The following is a 12,550-nucleotide window of genomic DNA, read 5'->3' on the forward strand; positions in this document are numbered from 1 at the left end:
CAGTCTACAAGAGAACCAAGCTGTATTCGTCTGTGGATCAAGAGGCTACTGCACCGGCTTCTGTACCTGAAGTCTCCCTAGTCATCGTTGACCAGACGTCCTACTACCGACAGATCTTCTACCCCCCCTGCTGGCTTACAACCAGTGGGAACCCCTTCCAGTATCTCCCGCTATCACTAGTGCACCATAGATATAATTCCCTAAGATTCAGGTTGTATAATTACCTCCTGCGTAACCAGAGAATGGACATTCGTTATTGATTTGCCTACGCATACTCCTTTGCCTTACAAGTGCATTCAAAGAATAATGTAAAGTATCCTATGTACCTTTTGCTCCATTAAATACTTGATTAATACCTTTGACTGGAACCGATTTCATTGTGGGAAGTGTTCATCATATTCATATATCGTGTACTGTATGGCCAGTAATTAAAGTACATAAAGCGGTAGTGGTTTAATGATACCATACTTATCAATACAGTCAGGGAATTGTACCCCTCAGTTACAGTAGGGATGCACCGAAATTTCGGCACCGAAAGTTTTCGGCCGAAAATGGCAAAAAATTGCCTTTCGGCTTTTGGCCGAAAGAGTTTTTTCACCGAAAATATATCACAGAAACAGAAACAACCTAACAACCTCGCGTGTTGTTGTGATAATGTCGCGCTGTCGGGAGTCGTGCTGTTTCTATGTAAACTGCGCGCAACGCGTCCAATAAATGCGTCTTTAACATGCTTTTATATCCTTATTTACTATATGCCCGTTGCGGTTAATCACTGAGTGATCTAATATGCATATTATTCGCGTGTTGTTGTGATGATGTCGCACTGTCAGGAGTCGCGCTGTTTCTATGTAAACTCTGCGCGCAACGCGTCCAATAAATGCGTCTTTAACATGCTTTTATATCCTTATTTACTGCGTCTCTACTTTTCGTAGCTCCATTTCTGCAGACCCCTCTCTGATTGGTTGGAGCCCATTTCTGCAGACCCCTCTCTGATTGGCCGAGCGCGCGCATGCGCATGAGCCGCGACAAGCTCCTCTAGCCAGGAGTCGAAACTCCGTTAAGCTCCAGAGAGAGAGGCTGAAAACCCAGTTCTTGCCCGACGGATGGGAGCCGAATCCCGGATCCGAGTTTTCTGATGAATAGCCCCAAAACATGGAGGTCGCGAACGCAATTTATATGCATGGAAGTATTGATTACGCCATAACGAATCATTAAAAAAATATACCGTTAACTGGAATATGTTGTGTGTGCCTTTACACATATGTTGGATTATGTAATTGGTTTGTCATTAAAAACCAATAATAATTGCTCGCATTGCCGGCTTCGCTGACCAGAGCTCTCTCAGATTCAAAGTTTTAATTGCAGCCTGGAACATACATGTTTCGGAACCAATGTGTAACTAGACAGTTACAATATAACATTTATATTAAAGGGGCTATGTATTATAAATGTCATTTTTCAGTCTCTAGCATTGTATTATAGTAATAGGAGTTCGTATCAATGTGTTTTAGGGTCTAAATACCATATTGGCGGATTGCTCAGATTCAGCCCAGCCCCTTTCGTTGTCTAGTAAATCAGGTCATATATTTTTTGAACGGCCAATACGCGTCATATGGCCGCTGGGTAGCGCACAGTGATGTGATTGGCTCTGTGGTTGGAGCTAATGCCCGCCCCCATTCTACCTAGACTGACTGTACACAGCGAAACCATTTCCTCATACTCGAGAGGGAGAGAAAGGAAGAGAGAGGGAGAGAGATAGAGAGCACTTGGGGGGGGGACCTGCAGCGCGCCACACACGCAAACGGGAGATTGAAAGAAAGAAAAAAAAAACCACAAGCTGCCGGCGGACTGTCTTTTTTTTCTCTCTCTCTTTCTCTCCCACCCCCTCCCTCTCGCTCTCTCTCTCTCTCTCTCTCTCTCTCTCTCTCTCTCTCTCTCTCTTCCCCCCCCTCCCTCCCTCCCTCTACCAGTGCAGACTGTGTGGCACTGTCACTCAAAGTGCTTATGGGCGGAGCCAGGCCATAACAGCCTGATTTCTTGAGGCTGAAAAATGATGGTTTTGAGTACTTGATTAGAAATATAAAACAATGCATTTTTTTTGAAAAAAAAACTTACAAATGTCTTCAATAGACCAACAGGAATTGTGTAAAGTTGCCCAAATAGTGCTAGGAATAGCAATACATAGCCCCTTTAATTAACCCAGTTAATGCCTTAAGAGAAAGAGTCTGGTGGTCAATTGCTACGGAAATGTTGTGTCTTACTAATAATAACTAATTCCTTGGTCAATAGAAGTCTCTGTGATACTTTCTGAATATGATTTGGGAACATCAAATGGACAAGAAAGACAGTGTAAACAATATAATTAACTCTGAATATAATAATGAGGAAAAATAAACAGGATACACAACAAGGTGCATGAGATGAGGTTATATGTAGAACATGGTACAGTTACAGTAAGTGGGGAGTGCGTCAGGGTACAGTTACAGTAAGTGGGGAGTGTAAACACTAGTGATTCAATCAAACCCCCTCAATGTACAGTTTCTGACAGCTGGGCTGTGTTGAACTTGTCACGTGAAATAACGTTATGTGAATAAACCACGAAATAACATAACGTTACAATGTACAGTTTCTGACAGCTGGCTGTGTTGTGAAATGTGCATAACGTTATGAATAAACCGCAAAGTCACGCGAAATAACGTTATACGCGAATCTGGTAGTACATTTCTTTTTATCTTCTTGATATGATAACATTACATCCACCTTTTACCGTGTGACGAGCTAAACCAATCAAAGAGGGGCTTCGCTCAACCAATCAGAGAGGGGTCTGCAGAAATGGAGCTCAACCAATCAGAGAGGGGTCTGCAGAAATGGAGCTACGAAAAGTAGAGATGCTTATTTACTATATGCCCGTCGCGGTTAATCACTGAGTGATCTAATATGCATATTATTCAGAGCGAGAGGGGGGGGGATTGTGTTTCTCACATTGACGCTGTCTGTCTGTCGCACGTCTACTGTGCCGAGTCAAGCGAGCACATTCAGCTGGGGACTAGAACGGTGCGCTCAGTAGAGCACAGATGTCCGCTGCGCAGCCAGAGAAAAGATGGAATTAATGTACTGTATGCATTCAGAAGTGCTGAATAAATGTTTTATGGACCCATAATAGTGATTATTTATTATTTAAGTTAAGTTTTGCCATAATCATATATTTTTCCATAATCATAATGTTCCACAACATTGGTAAAAAAAAATTCTATTCTATGAATCATTTTCGGCCTTTCGGCTTTCGGTTTTCGGCCAACTGTTTTCTATTTTCGGTATCGGTTTCGGCCAAGAATTTCCCATTCGGTGCATCCCTAATGTAATGTACTATGATACTATCCTTATACTACTACGTATCATGCTAATAATTTCTATACCACTATGCACTCAGAGTGTCACACTCAAGTTCAACACTATTTGACAAACAATGCCACTTACCCTTATCTGCCAGAGATGTACTGTACCCCTCCTGGTGACTTGTTGTTCACAATTTGTAAGTCACTTTGGATAAAAGTGTCAGCTAAATTACTAAATGTAAACGTGACTGTCCTTGAAAGCAAGGTGGATGGAGATAATGTTGCGGCAGGAGATTCTCTGGGTCAGCACAGTGTTAAGTGCTCAGGTGTTTCATTAGTGGAGAGGCCCAAGGTCTCACACAGAGACAATCGTTTTAAGACTGTTGATATAGCTCGCTGGCAATTGTACCTTATTGACCTCTCTCTCTCTCTCTCTCTCTCTCTCTCTCTCTCTCTCTCTCTCTCTCTCTCTCTCTCTCTCTCAGGACACTCCCTCTATCCTGGACTGGCCGCTCCCGTTGCCAGCTTACGATGAGGTTGCTAACGAAGCCGGAGACCAATCTGAGGACCTGGAGGTGCGCTCCATCAACAGGGGGTTGGCTGAGGAGACCATGGCCCCGTCTAGCGCCACAGTTGAGGGCAGAAGCGAGTCCCAGTCAGCCGACCTCTTCCAGGAGCTCCAGCGAGCGGTATGGAAGGAGGGCACACAAAAGCACACACACACACACACACACACACACACACACACACACACACACACACACACACACACACACACACACACACACACACACACACACACACACACACACACACACACACACACACACACACACACACACACACACACGCTTCTACAAACAACAGTGGTTACTTACATCCACAGACTTCTCAATCCTGATTGATTTCTCTCTCTCTCTTGTTTACATGCTGTTACATGTATGCGTTAATACAGTATACATACTGGGTGCGTTAATACAATATACATATTTGGTGCGTTAAGTAACTGAGAATGCTCATTATGAGCGCAGTTTTGAATGAATTATTCCCTAGGAGGTACAGTACATTATACACACAGACTCACCCACATAAGATTCATCCCAGATTGATTTTTCTCGTCCTTTCTTTGTTGACCAGGTGATGGTGAAGTTGCAGGTTCCCATGACGACCGGACGCTCCCTGCCCTCCTCCCCGCTCCCTCTCTCCCTGGCCCCCGCAGGTCCCCACAGACAGATCTACTTGCCCCCCCCCTCCTCCTACTCCTCCTCTTACGAGGACAGGCCGGTGCTCCCACCCCGCACCCCTGTCCCCCCGCTGCGCCCCTCCAAAAACGCTCCGTCCACACGCACGCCCCGTCCGCATGCACGCTCCAGCTCCATCTCCCTGGGCGACGAGGAGGACGCTCCCCCTCGCATCCCTCCCCGAGACCACACCCTCTCTCAGCCGGGCTCCCGCTCCTCTTCTCCCCTTCCCTTGGTGCCTCCCCTCCCCTCCTCCACCTCCCTCTCCTCCTCGCCCCTTACCCTGCCCCCTCCCCCTCTCTCCGGCTCCCCTCGCCGGGCGTCCGGGCTCTGTTGCGTCGGCCCCCTGGGTTCCCTCCTCTCTTCCTCCACTCCCCCTGCCTCCTCTCATCCGTCCAGGCTCACAGCAGCCCCCTCCTCCAGCTCCTTACTGGACCCTCTCTCCTTCCCCGAAGGGCGTAGCCTGTCTTCGCTGATTGACAGCTCCCAGAGTTCTGTTCCCGCCCCCCTACCTGAGCGCCCGGCCTTCCTGGACAGGTGGGTTATTTGCATAAAACTATCCTTCACCTTTTTTTTGGTTCTTATTTCTTCTGTCAAGTCATTGTGTTCAGACCAAAGCAGAATGACCATTAATATGCATTGGTGGAATGAATTAAAATCTAAATATTCATTGCTAAATTTATATATTCTGGTCTTGGACATTATGCTCAGTCACAAAAGTTTGCCATTTATGACTCTCTTCCCTGTCATGGCTATAATTAATCAGACCCATGGAATGCTAAGCAAGTTAGCTCTGGGAGCACATTGAGAAATAAACAAATGAAAAAGTGAAAATTGTCATCAATAAAACAATGCTGATTTATTTTGCACATAATCTCACACATGTCCAAAAATTCTAATTCTGTTTTGCACACATTAATTTAGTTTGACTGAGAGTGAATGAGTTTGAATATGGCCACCAGAATTGTCATCGGGGACATTGAATCCTTGTGTTGTGTTAATTACAACTCAATGAAAATGTAGATGAAAACATTTTGTAACTTGCATAATAAATCGTAGTAAATAATGTCACTGTGATCTAAATGCACACAAGACAAGGTCTTTATTATTTTTCAGCAGTAAAAGTGCTTTTTTATGCCATGTGGTGCGATTATACCGAAGGAGAGAGAGCATTGTTTATGAGCTCTGTAAGAAATAAATAAAAAGTGCTAAATACTATCTTGGCTGTGGAGTATCTGCTGGAATATTCTTTCTAAAGTTTAAACTTCTGAAATAGACTGATCCGGCTGTGTGTGTGCGTGTGCGCGTGTGTGTGTGTGTGTGTGTGTGTGTGTGTGTGTGTATGTGTGTGAGAGAATGTGTGTGTGTGTGTGTGTGTGTGAGAATGTGCGTGTGTGTGTGTGAGTGAGAATGTGCGTGTGTGAGAATGTGCGTGTGTGTGTGTGAGTGAGTGAGAACGTGTGTGTGTGTGAGAATGTGCGTGTGTGTGTGTGAGTGAGTGAGAACGTGAGTGTGAGTGAGAATGTGTGTGTGTGAATGGGCTGCCTGCATGGGTTATGGCCCATTTCACTCAAAGCAGCCAAGTCTAGCTGTTCTGCTGCATTCAATTCATCTCCAATGTAGAGGAGCGTAGGCAGTCATGGGTTGCAGTGAATTGGAAGGCGTTGGTGCGGCTTGTTCACCATAATAAATTAACTAGAGTCCAGCTTCATACAAATTAATCCGTCCAAAGCAACGTAGCTGCCTCATGCAATTCTGATCAAACTGCCAAACTAGGAGTTGCATATCAAAGCTGTGAGTTGAAACCAAGGCCACATCTCAGATCAGCTGTTCAGTGTTTCTGTGGTTAGCAGCTTGTTTGAAATAAATAAATATATTTCCTATCATGACATAATACAATCGTTTATAGTTCATGGAAGAAGGCTAATAACAGCTGTCTCTGAGTTTCCCAACCTTTACAATGCATCTCTGCCATCGTACAGGGACAACTGGCAGAGAAACGGAGCATGGCGAGATATTGCTGACATTGGTGGAGTTTGAGATAATAAGATTGATCATTAGTATGAATCCTGTGGGGAAAGTTGTGTGTCGTGGCACAGGAGTGGGAGAGGGGGGTCTCTGATGGCTGGAGTGGGAGAGGGGGGTCTCTGATCATGTGGCTTTGATCATAGTTTAGATGAATAATAGATATAAAAAAAATCGGGGGCAGCGTGAGCCTCCCACGCGTTACTCCTCGCCACTGAGAGATCGAGCTGCGCAGGTGAAAAGATGCGACTGCTGTTACCTCAAGTACCGGAGGGGACTTGTGCTATGTATGACTTAGTCCACATTGCAGCCGGCTTGTGGGAGGCAATAAACAGCGTCCGTGACAGGGGAGGGTTGAATTGGATGATACGAAATTGGGATGGGAGAAAATATAGAAAATGGGAGAAAAAGTGGATAAAAAAATAAAATAAAAATGACAGGTTAATTGTAGGTTAATTATGTCCAGTCCATGTAAATGTTCATGTAAGTGCCCACTACATAATAATCTTTATTTCTATAGCACATTTCATACACAGGATGCAGCTCAAAGTGCTTTACATACAAGGCATTCAAAAAAATACAAAGAAATATGACAGCATTTCAAAATCCTCAAGCACCTTATGGTCCGGCAAATTACATGTTTAATACATAATACTCAGCAAGTATAATGTCAATCGAGTGTGTATGTAAGTATATAAATTCATCATCAGATTAAATCGTAAATTATCAAGCCTCAACAGAAAATGATGTGCTGTGACAAGAAACACAGTTTAGGTTTGATTTTATTTTATTTTATTGATGGATTAAAAACACACAACAAGGATCCAAAGGATAACATGAGAAAGAGTAAAACCCTTATTTCCGTCATGGTCCCAGGGCTGTTAGGCCACAACAAAATACACGACAATAACACAACACTCATACATTTAAAACATTATAAGACTAACCTATCGCTAAAATTGTATACCCCACAATAACTAAAAACTGATTGGAAACCCATTCAAACTATAGGGGGCTATTCTTCTATTCTGTCCATGAGCCACTTCCTGACGCTTCTCTTGAAGCTGTGGAGGCTCAAGCTCTGCTTGATGGGGAGAGGCAGCTTGTTCCAATCCTGGGCTCCAGAGAAAGTAAGGGAGCATTGGCCCAGTTTCGATCGGAAAGAAGCAGGCTTCAGGTTTGCTATGCTTGCTCTAGTTCTGTGGTTGTGGGATTCGTTGACCGGGGTGAAGTAGTTTTGGAGGTATCTAGGGGACCTTTGGTTTATAATATTGTGCACTATGTTCAGTCTGAGCTGGGTAACTCTGGCCTCTATAGGAAGCCAGTTTAGCTCCTGGAAGTGACTCCTCCCTAGCACAGCAACATCCAATTTACAGTTACAAATGTACAAATGACAATTTCAAGCACTTTCACAACCTTGAAAACACCTGTAGGAACCATGGATATACAACAGCAGTGTAACACAAATACAATTAAAACCATTGGTATGTAAAGTTAACACGTTAAAAAGGATAATAAGAAAATTATTATATTATTTTATATAACTAAATAATATATCTCTATAACCAAAGTTACTCAACATGCTTTATTACCTATAACAACCTATAACAAAAGAATAGCTCTTTTCAAGTCTTACTGGACAAAATAAAGGAATTAATGTTATAAATAATACCTCTTCTACACTAATTTGCATAACTTGCAATTAGTGTACAAAACGAATTTATTACACACATAATCCTTAGAATGATTGTATCATAAGCATCTTATGTCGTCATAAATCAAACCAAAACATAATTTTGAGGCATTAAAATAGTTTTCAAATATTTTCTTTCTCTCTCTGTATAGCTGCATACTTCAATCAATTCGGTCAACTTTGCTGTCAAACTCTCGCCTCGCACAGCTTTATTTTTAATCTTTTTCTGTGTCCATGTGAGCTTTGAGATCTCCGGCACCTTTATTCAACACCAAAACATAATTAATGTCAAGCTTTGCACACGTTGCACTCCGCCTCCCATTTGTCTGGACCGGGACGGTAAATTGGGAATTTTCTCTACAGTTCATCTGTAATGTACATTTTCACTTTGGCATTGTGAGCAGAATCAACGCTGCTCTGTGAGTAGAATCAAACCTGCCGCCTCCTCTGTTTGCGAGTGAACGTAGTAGTGCCGCCCACAAAGCAGTCTTCTCAAGGAATACGTCACACGCAACAGAGTACCGTAGTATTCTGTGCAACACGGCAGTCAATTTAAGTGCATGCATAATAGTCCTGTGAGAAACAATGGAACCCGGACATTTTCATTAATTTATAAACTCCCCCCGGAGGACATGTCCAGGCAAAAGAGGACGTTTGGTCACCCTATATGGGAATGTGGTGAATACTGTATTGTACAAACAATAATTTGAACAATCATTCAAATCTACAATTTGAAATGAACTTGATTGTCTTCCATTGTCCAAATGTATTATTGTCTGTGATGATGTAGCTTTAATGTATATGTCCTAATCCCAGACCATATAGTTATGGTTTCTGGGTTTTTACAAACCCAGGTTTATAAACAACATTTAAAGTGAAAAATCTACGAAATGCGGATATCTTGTAGCCATGACCCTCTTTCCTCTCTGTGGACTTAATACGGAGCAGCCAACATGGCTGCCGTCAAACCCATGATGCAGCAGCAACAGTCAGGCGGAGCCAAACAAAACTCCTCCGACAACAATAATTGTTTTATTTTTTATTTTCAGTAATACTTGGTTACAATAGCAATACCTTCACTTATAGGGACTGCTACCTTATAATTTAATTGAGCTGAAATTATCACAATTCAATGTCCCCGATGACATAACTGGTAGCCATATTCAAACTCCTTTACTCTCAATAACTGTCAAACAAAATGAACATGTGCAACACTGTTTAGAGTGTGTGTGAGATTGTTTGCAAAAAAAAGTGCACACACACACAAACCTACACACACACACACACACACATACATACACCCTCGCTCTCAACGCGCACACAGTGACTCCTTTGGTGCTGAGATCCCACCAGATTAGCCAGATCGAGTAATTCAACTCATTATGACAAAATGCCACAAGCCAACTAATATACGACCAGGTCAAACACTGGTCACATATTCCAGTCTCCATTAATCACAGATCGTTATCATAGAGACACACACGCACAAATTCGCACCTAAGTGTGCGTACCACGCACTCATGCACGGCTGACATACAGGCTGACCAATACACAAGACACACGACGTGCACTGAGGAGAGATACCACATACACACACTGGACTAGGGGACTAATAAAGATCACCCTCACAGGGAAGGGGGGACTTCTTCTGCTTTGACTTCGACTGGACACTGACTGGACGGACTGACTGGACTCCACGGACGAGACATGCTGGACTGACCCACAATGACTTGACTGTTTTTTTCTTTCTTTTATATACTCGACCGGCCGGTTGTAACAATCTAGATTTCAATTGTACCTTGCTATATTCACCTTGTATAAATACTTTGCTTATTCACTTTTATATTACATTGCTTGTTAACTTTTTATAATAAATACCTTCAAAAGTGTTTCATCTCTTATATTTTTAAGTATCTTTTACAACTTTCACGATTGAGTCTAAAACGTGACACTAGCTTGGGTCTGACATGTCAGGCTAATTCTAGAAGGTATCTGCATTTTCTTGAAATGCATTTCAACTTTGAAAATCAATTATCGTGGAATTATTATTTTTTTTATTTCTATTTTAGATTAATGTGGGGGGTGTGATCGCTCCAGTTAGCATTAAGCTAAGGGTTAGGTTCATAAACAACATTTAATTTAAAGTGGAAAATCAACAAAATGCGGATCTTCTAGCCATGACCCTCTTTCCTCTCTGTGGACCAGATACGGAGCAGCCAACATGGCTGCTGTTAAACCCATGATGCAGCAGCAACAGTCGGGCGGAGCCAAACGAAACTCCTCCTACAACAATAACAACAATGGACGAACTACAGCTCCCAGCATGCACCAGGACCAGAGCGTCACACAGGTGAGTGGGAAAGGCACAGGGTTTGGACAGTTCTGGCGTGCCGCCCTCTTCTTCCCTGCTCATTTTGAATACATGCCCCTGACATGATTGACAGGTCCAGGGGGCGGTGCACGGGGTGACAGTTGAAGAGTGTCAGACTGCTCTCCAGGGCCATAACTGGATCATTCCTCATGCAGTGCATCATTTGAAGGTAATCTATAAACACTTAACACAGAGAGAGAGAGAGAGAGAGAGAGAGAGAGAGAGAGAGAGAGAGAGAGAGAGAGAGAGAGAGAGAGAGAGAGAGAGAGAGAGAGAGAGAGAGAGAGAGAGAGAGAGAGAAAAAAGGTCAGAGACTGAGGTAAGTGTCAGTTGTCAAGAAGGTAAAATTGCCAGCAAGGTATATTGACAGCCTTAAACCGATTGTTAAGCCGAGTATTAACCTAAGACGGCATGGTTCTGTTTTCGTGGGGGTTGTTATATCCTGGTTGTGTTTTCATGGGGGTTCTGTTTCGTTATGGATCTCGCTCAGCATCATACTGCACTGTACTTCACTTCGTGCACGAGCACTGAATAAAAAATTCCACCATGTACCTTTACATCCCAACATTCGTCTGGCCACACCCCCATCTGCTTACCTTCATAAGCAGGTGTGTGGTCACCTACTCGCCTCCTTCACTTTCACCACAAGGAAGTGCCTTCGGTAGATCCCCACTTGACGAGGTTGTTAGTAGAAGAAAGTTGGAAAACAAAAGAACGGGAAGATAGGTTGACATCATATCTTTATTTTCTCTCTCACTATTTCGAGAAAATACGGCGATATTGTCTTCGTTACTGGAGTGTCTGGAAGATGATGATCATTCTGACCTTCAACGGCTTTTTCGTATTAGGAGCTCACGCCGCTGACATGCTCCCCAGCTACAGTCCTCCTTGCTGCGGCTGGATGGGGTTGCCCTCCGGCCACACAGCTGGACTGTGGGAAGCACCGACTGTTGTGAGAAGCGGTTGTTTCCAGGATGGGGTACGTACTGTTTTGCTTGCGAGCTCTGGTTGTTGTTGATGCTGTGGGGGTTAGCTGACAATTTACGAAACGCCGACTCCAGGCTGGGGTCCTCTGCTTGGCTTAAACGGCGGTCAGAGGATCTTGGTCTGACGCCCATGATGGTCAATCTAGTGGGCTGCGACCAGGTCCTGGTGAACCCAGGATTCTCGACCGGATGCTTCTCTGTCCTGTGCAGGCCCCACCTTTCATATAAAAATGAAAGTATACCCGGGGAGCTCCAGTAGCTCACCACGTACCGCGAGTGCTATTTCAGCGCCGTGGACAACCGCGCTCGCGCGGATCTGGGGCTGAGCGCGTTCGAATCCCGGACGGCAGCCGTGCCTTTCCCAGAGTGTCTTTCCCCCCATCTGAACCCTTTCAGCCTGCTTCTGTCGGTCGAACTTGACCAAGTATGAATGCGACGAAAAAGCGATAAACGCTAAAAAGAACCAGCTGACTGGTCAAAGTTTAAAAAAAATAAAAATGAAAGTATACCCTAACGAGGAAATGTGGGCATAGGATATTCTTTATCGGGAGTTCCATGCTCAAAGTCGGCTGCAGCCCGAAATGGGAACTGTGCTGGCCCCGCTGTATGTCTGGATCACTGTTGAAAACTGTGTTTTGACATTCTTTTTCTTTTCCCTCTTAGGGGAGGGACTTGGACAGCGGCCTGTCTGAAGTGTGGCTTGTTATGTCGTTGTGTACAGTTCAGGTGATAGCTGCTTAGCTGGCGTGCTAGTTGTGGCCTACTGTGTTAGCCAGTCAGCTGTTAGCTGCAGCGTTAGCTCGCTGTGTTTACCAGGCTAGTAAACGTTAGCTTGTTGCTATCAGTCAGGCTGTTAGCTTAATGCTACACTGTTGAACGTTTTCTATGACTATAACATG

At 43.9% G+C, this 12,550-nt stretch overlaps 1 protein-coding gene across 1 annotated transcript in view; it reads left to right on the forward strand.

Annotated features, from left to right (window-relative positions):
- Window positions 1–12,550, forward strand: part of tnk2a (tyrosine kinase, non-receptor, 2a) — a gene marked incomplete at both ends in the record, with an annotated part of 114,595 nt that overhangs the window by 36,444 nt on the left and 65,601 nt on the right. The window contains 4 exon segments of the mRNA XM_084325866.1: window positions 3,821–4,024; window positions 4,473–5,113; window positions 10,500–10,644; window positions 10,739–10,834. Coding sequence (XP_084181992.1) covers window positions 3,821–4,024; window positions 4,473–5,113; window positions 10,500–10,644; window positions 10,739–10,834 — 1,086 coding nt within the window.

This window comes from Notolepis coatsorum (assembly GCF_963971535.1).
Source record: "Notolepis coatsorum genome assembly, chromosome: 12".
NCBI lineage: Eukaryota > Metazoa > Chordata > Actinopteri > Aulopiformes > Paralepididae > Notolepis > Notolepis coatsorum.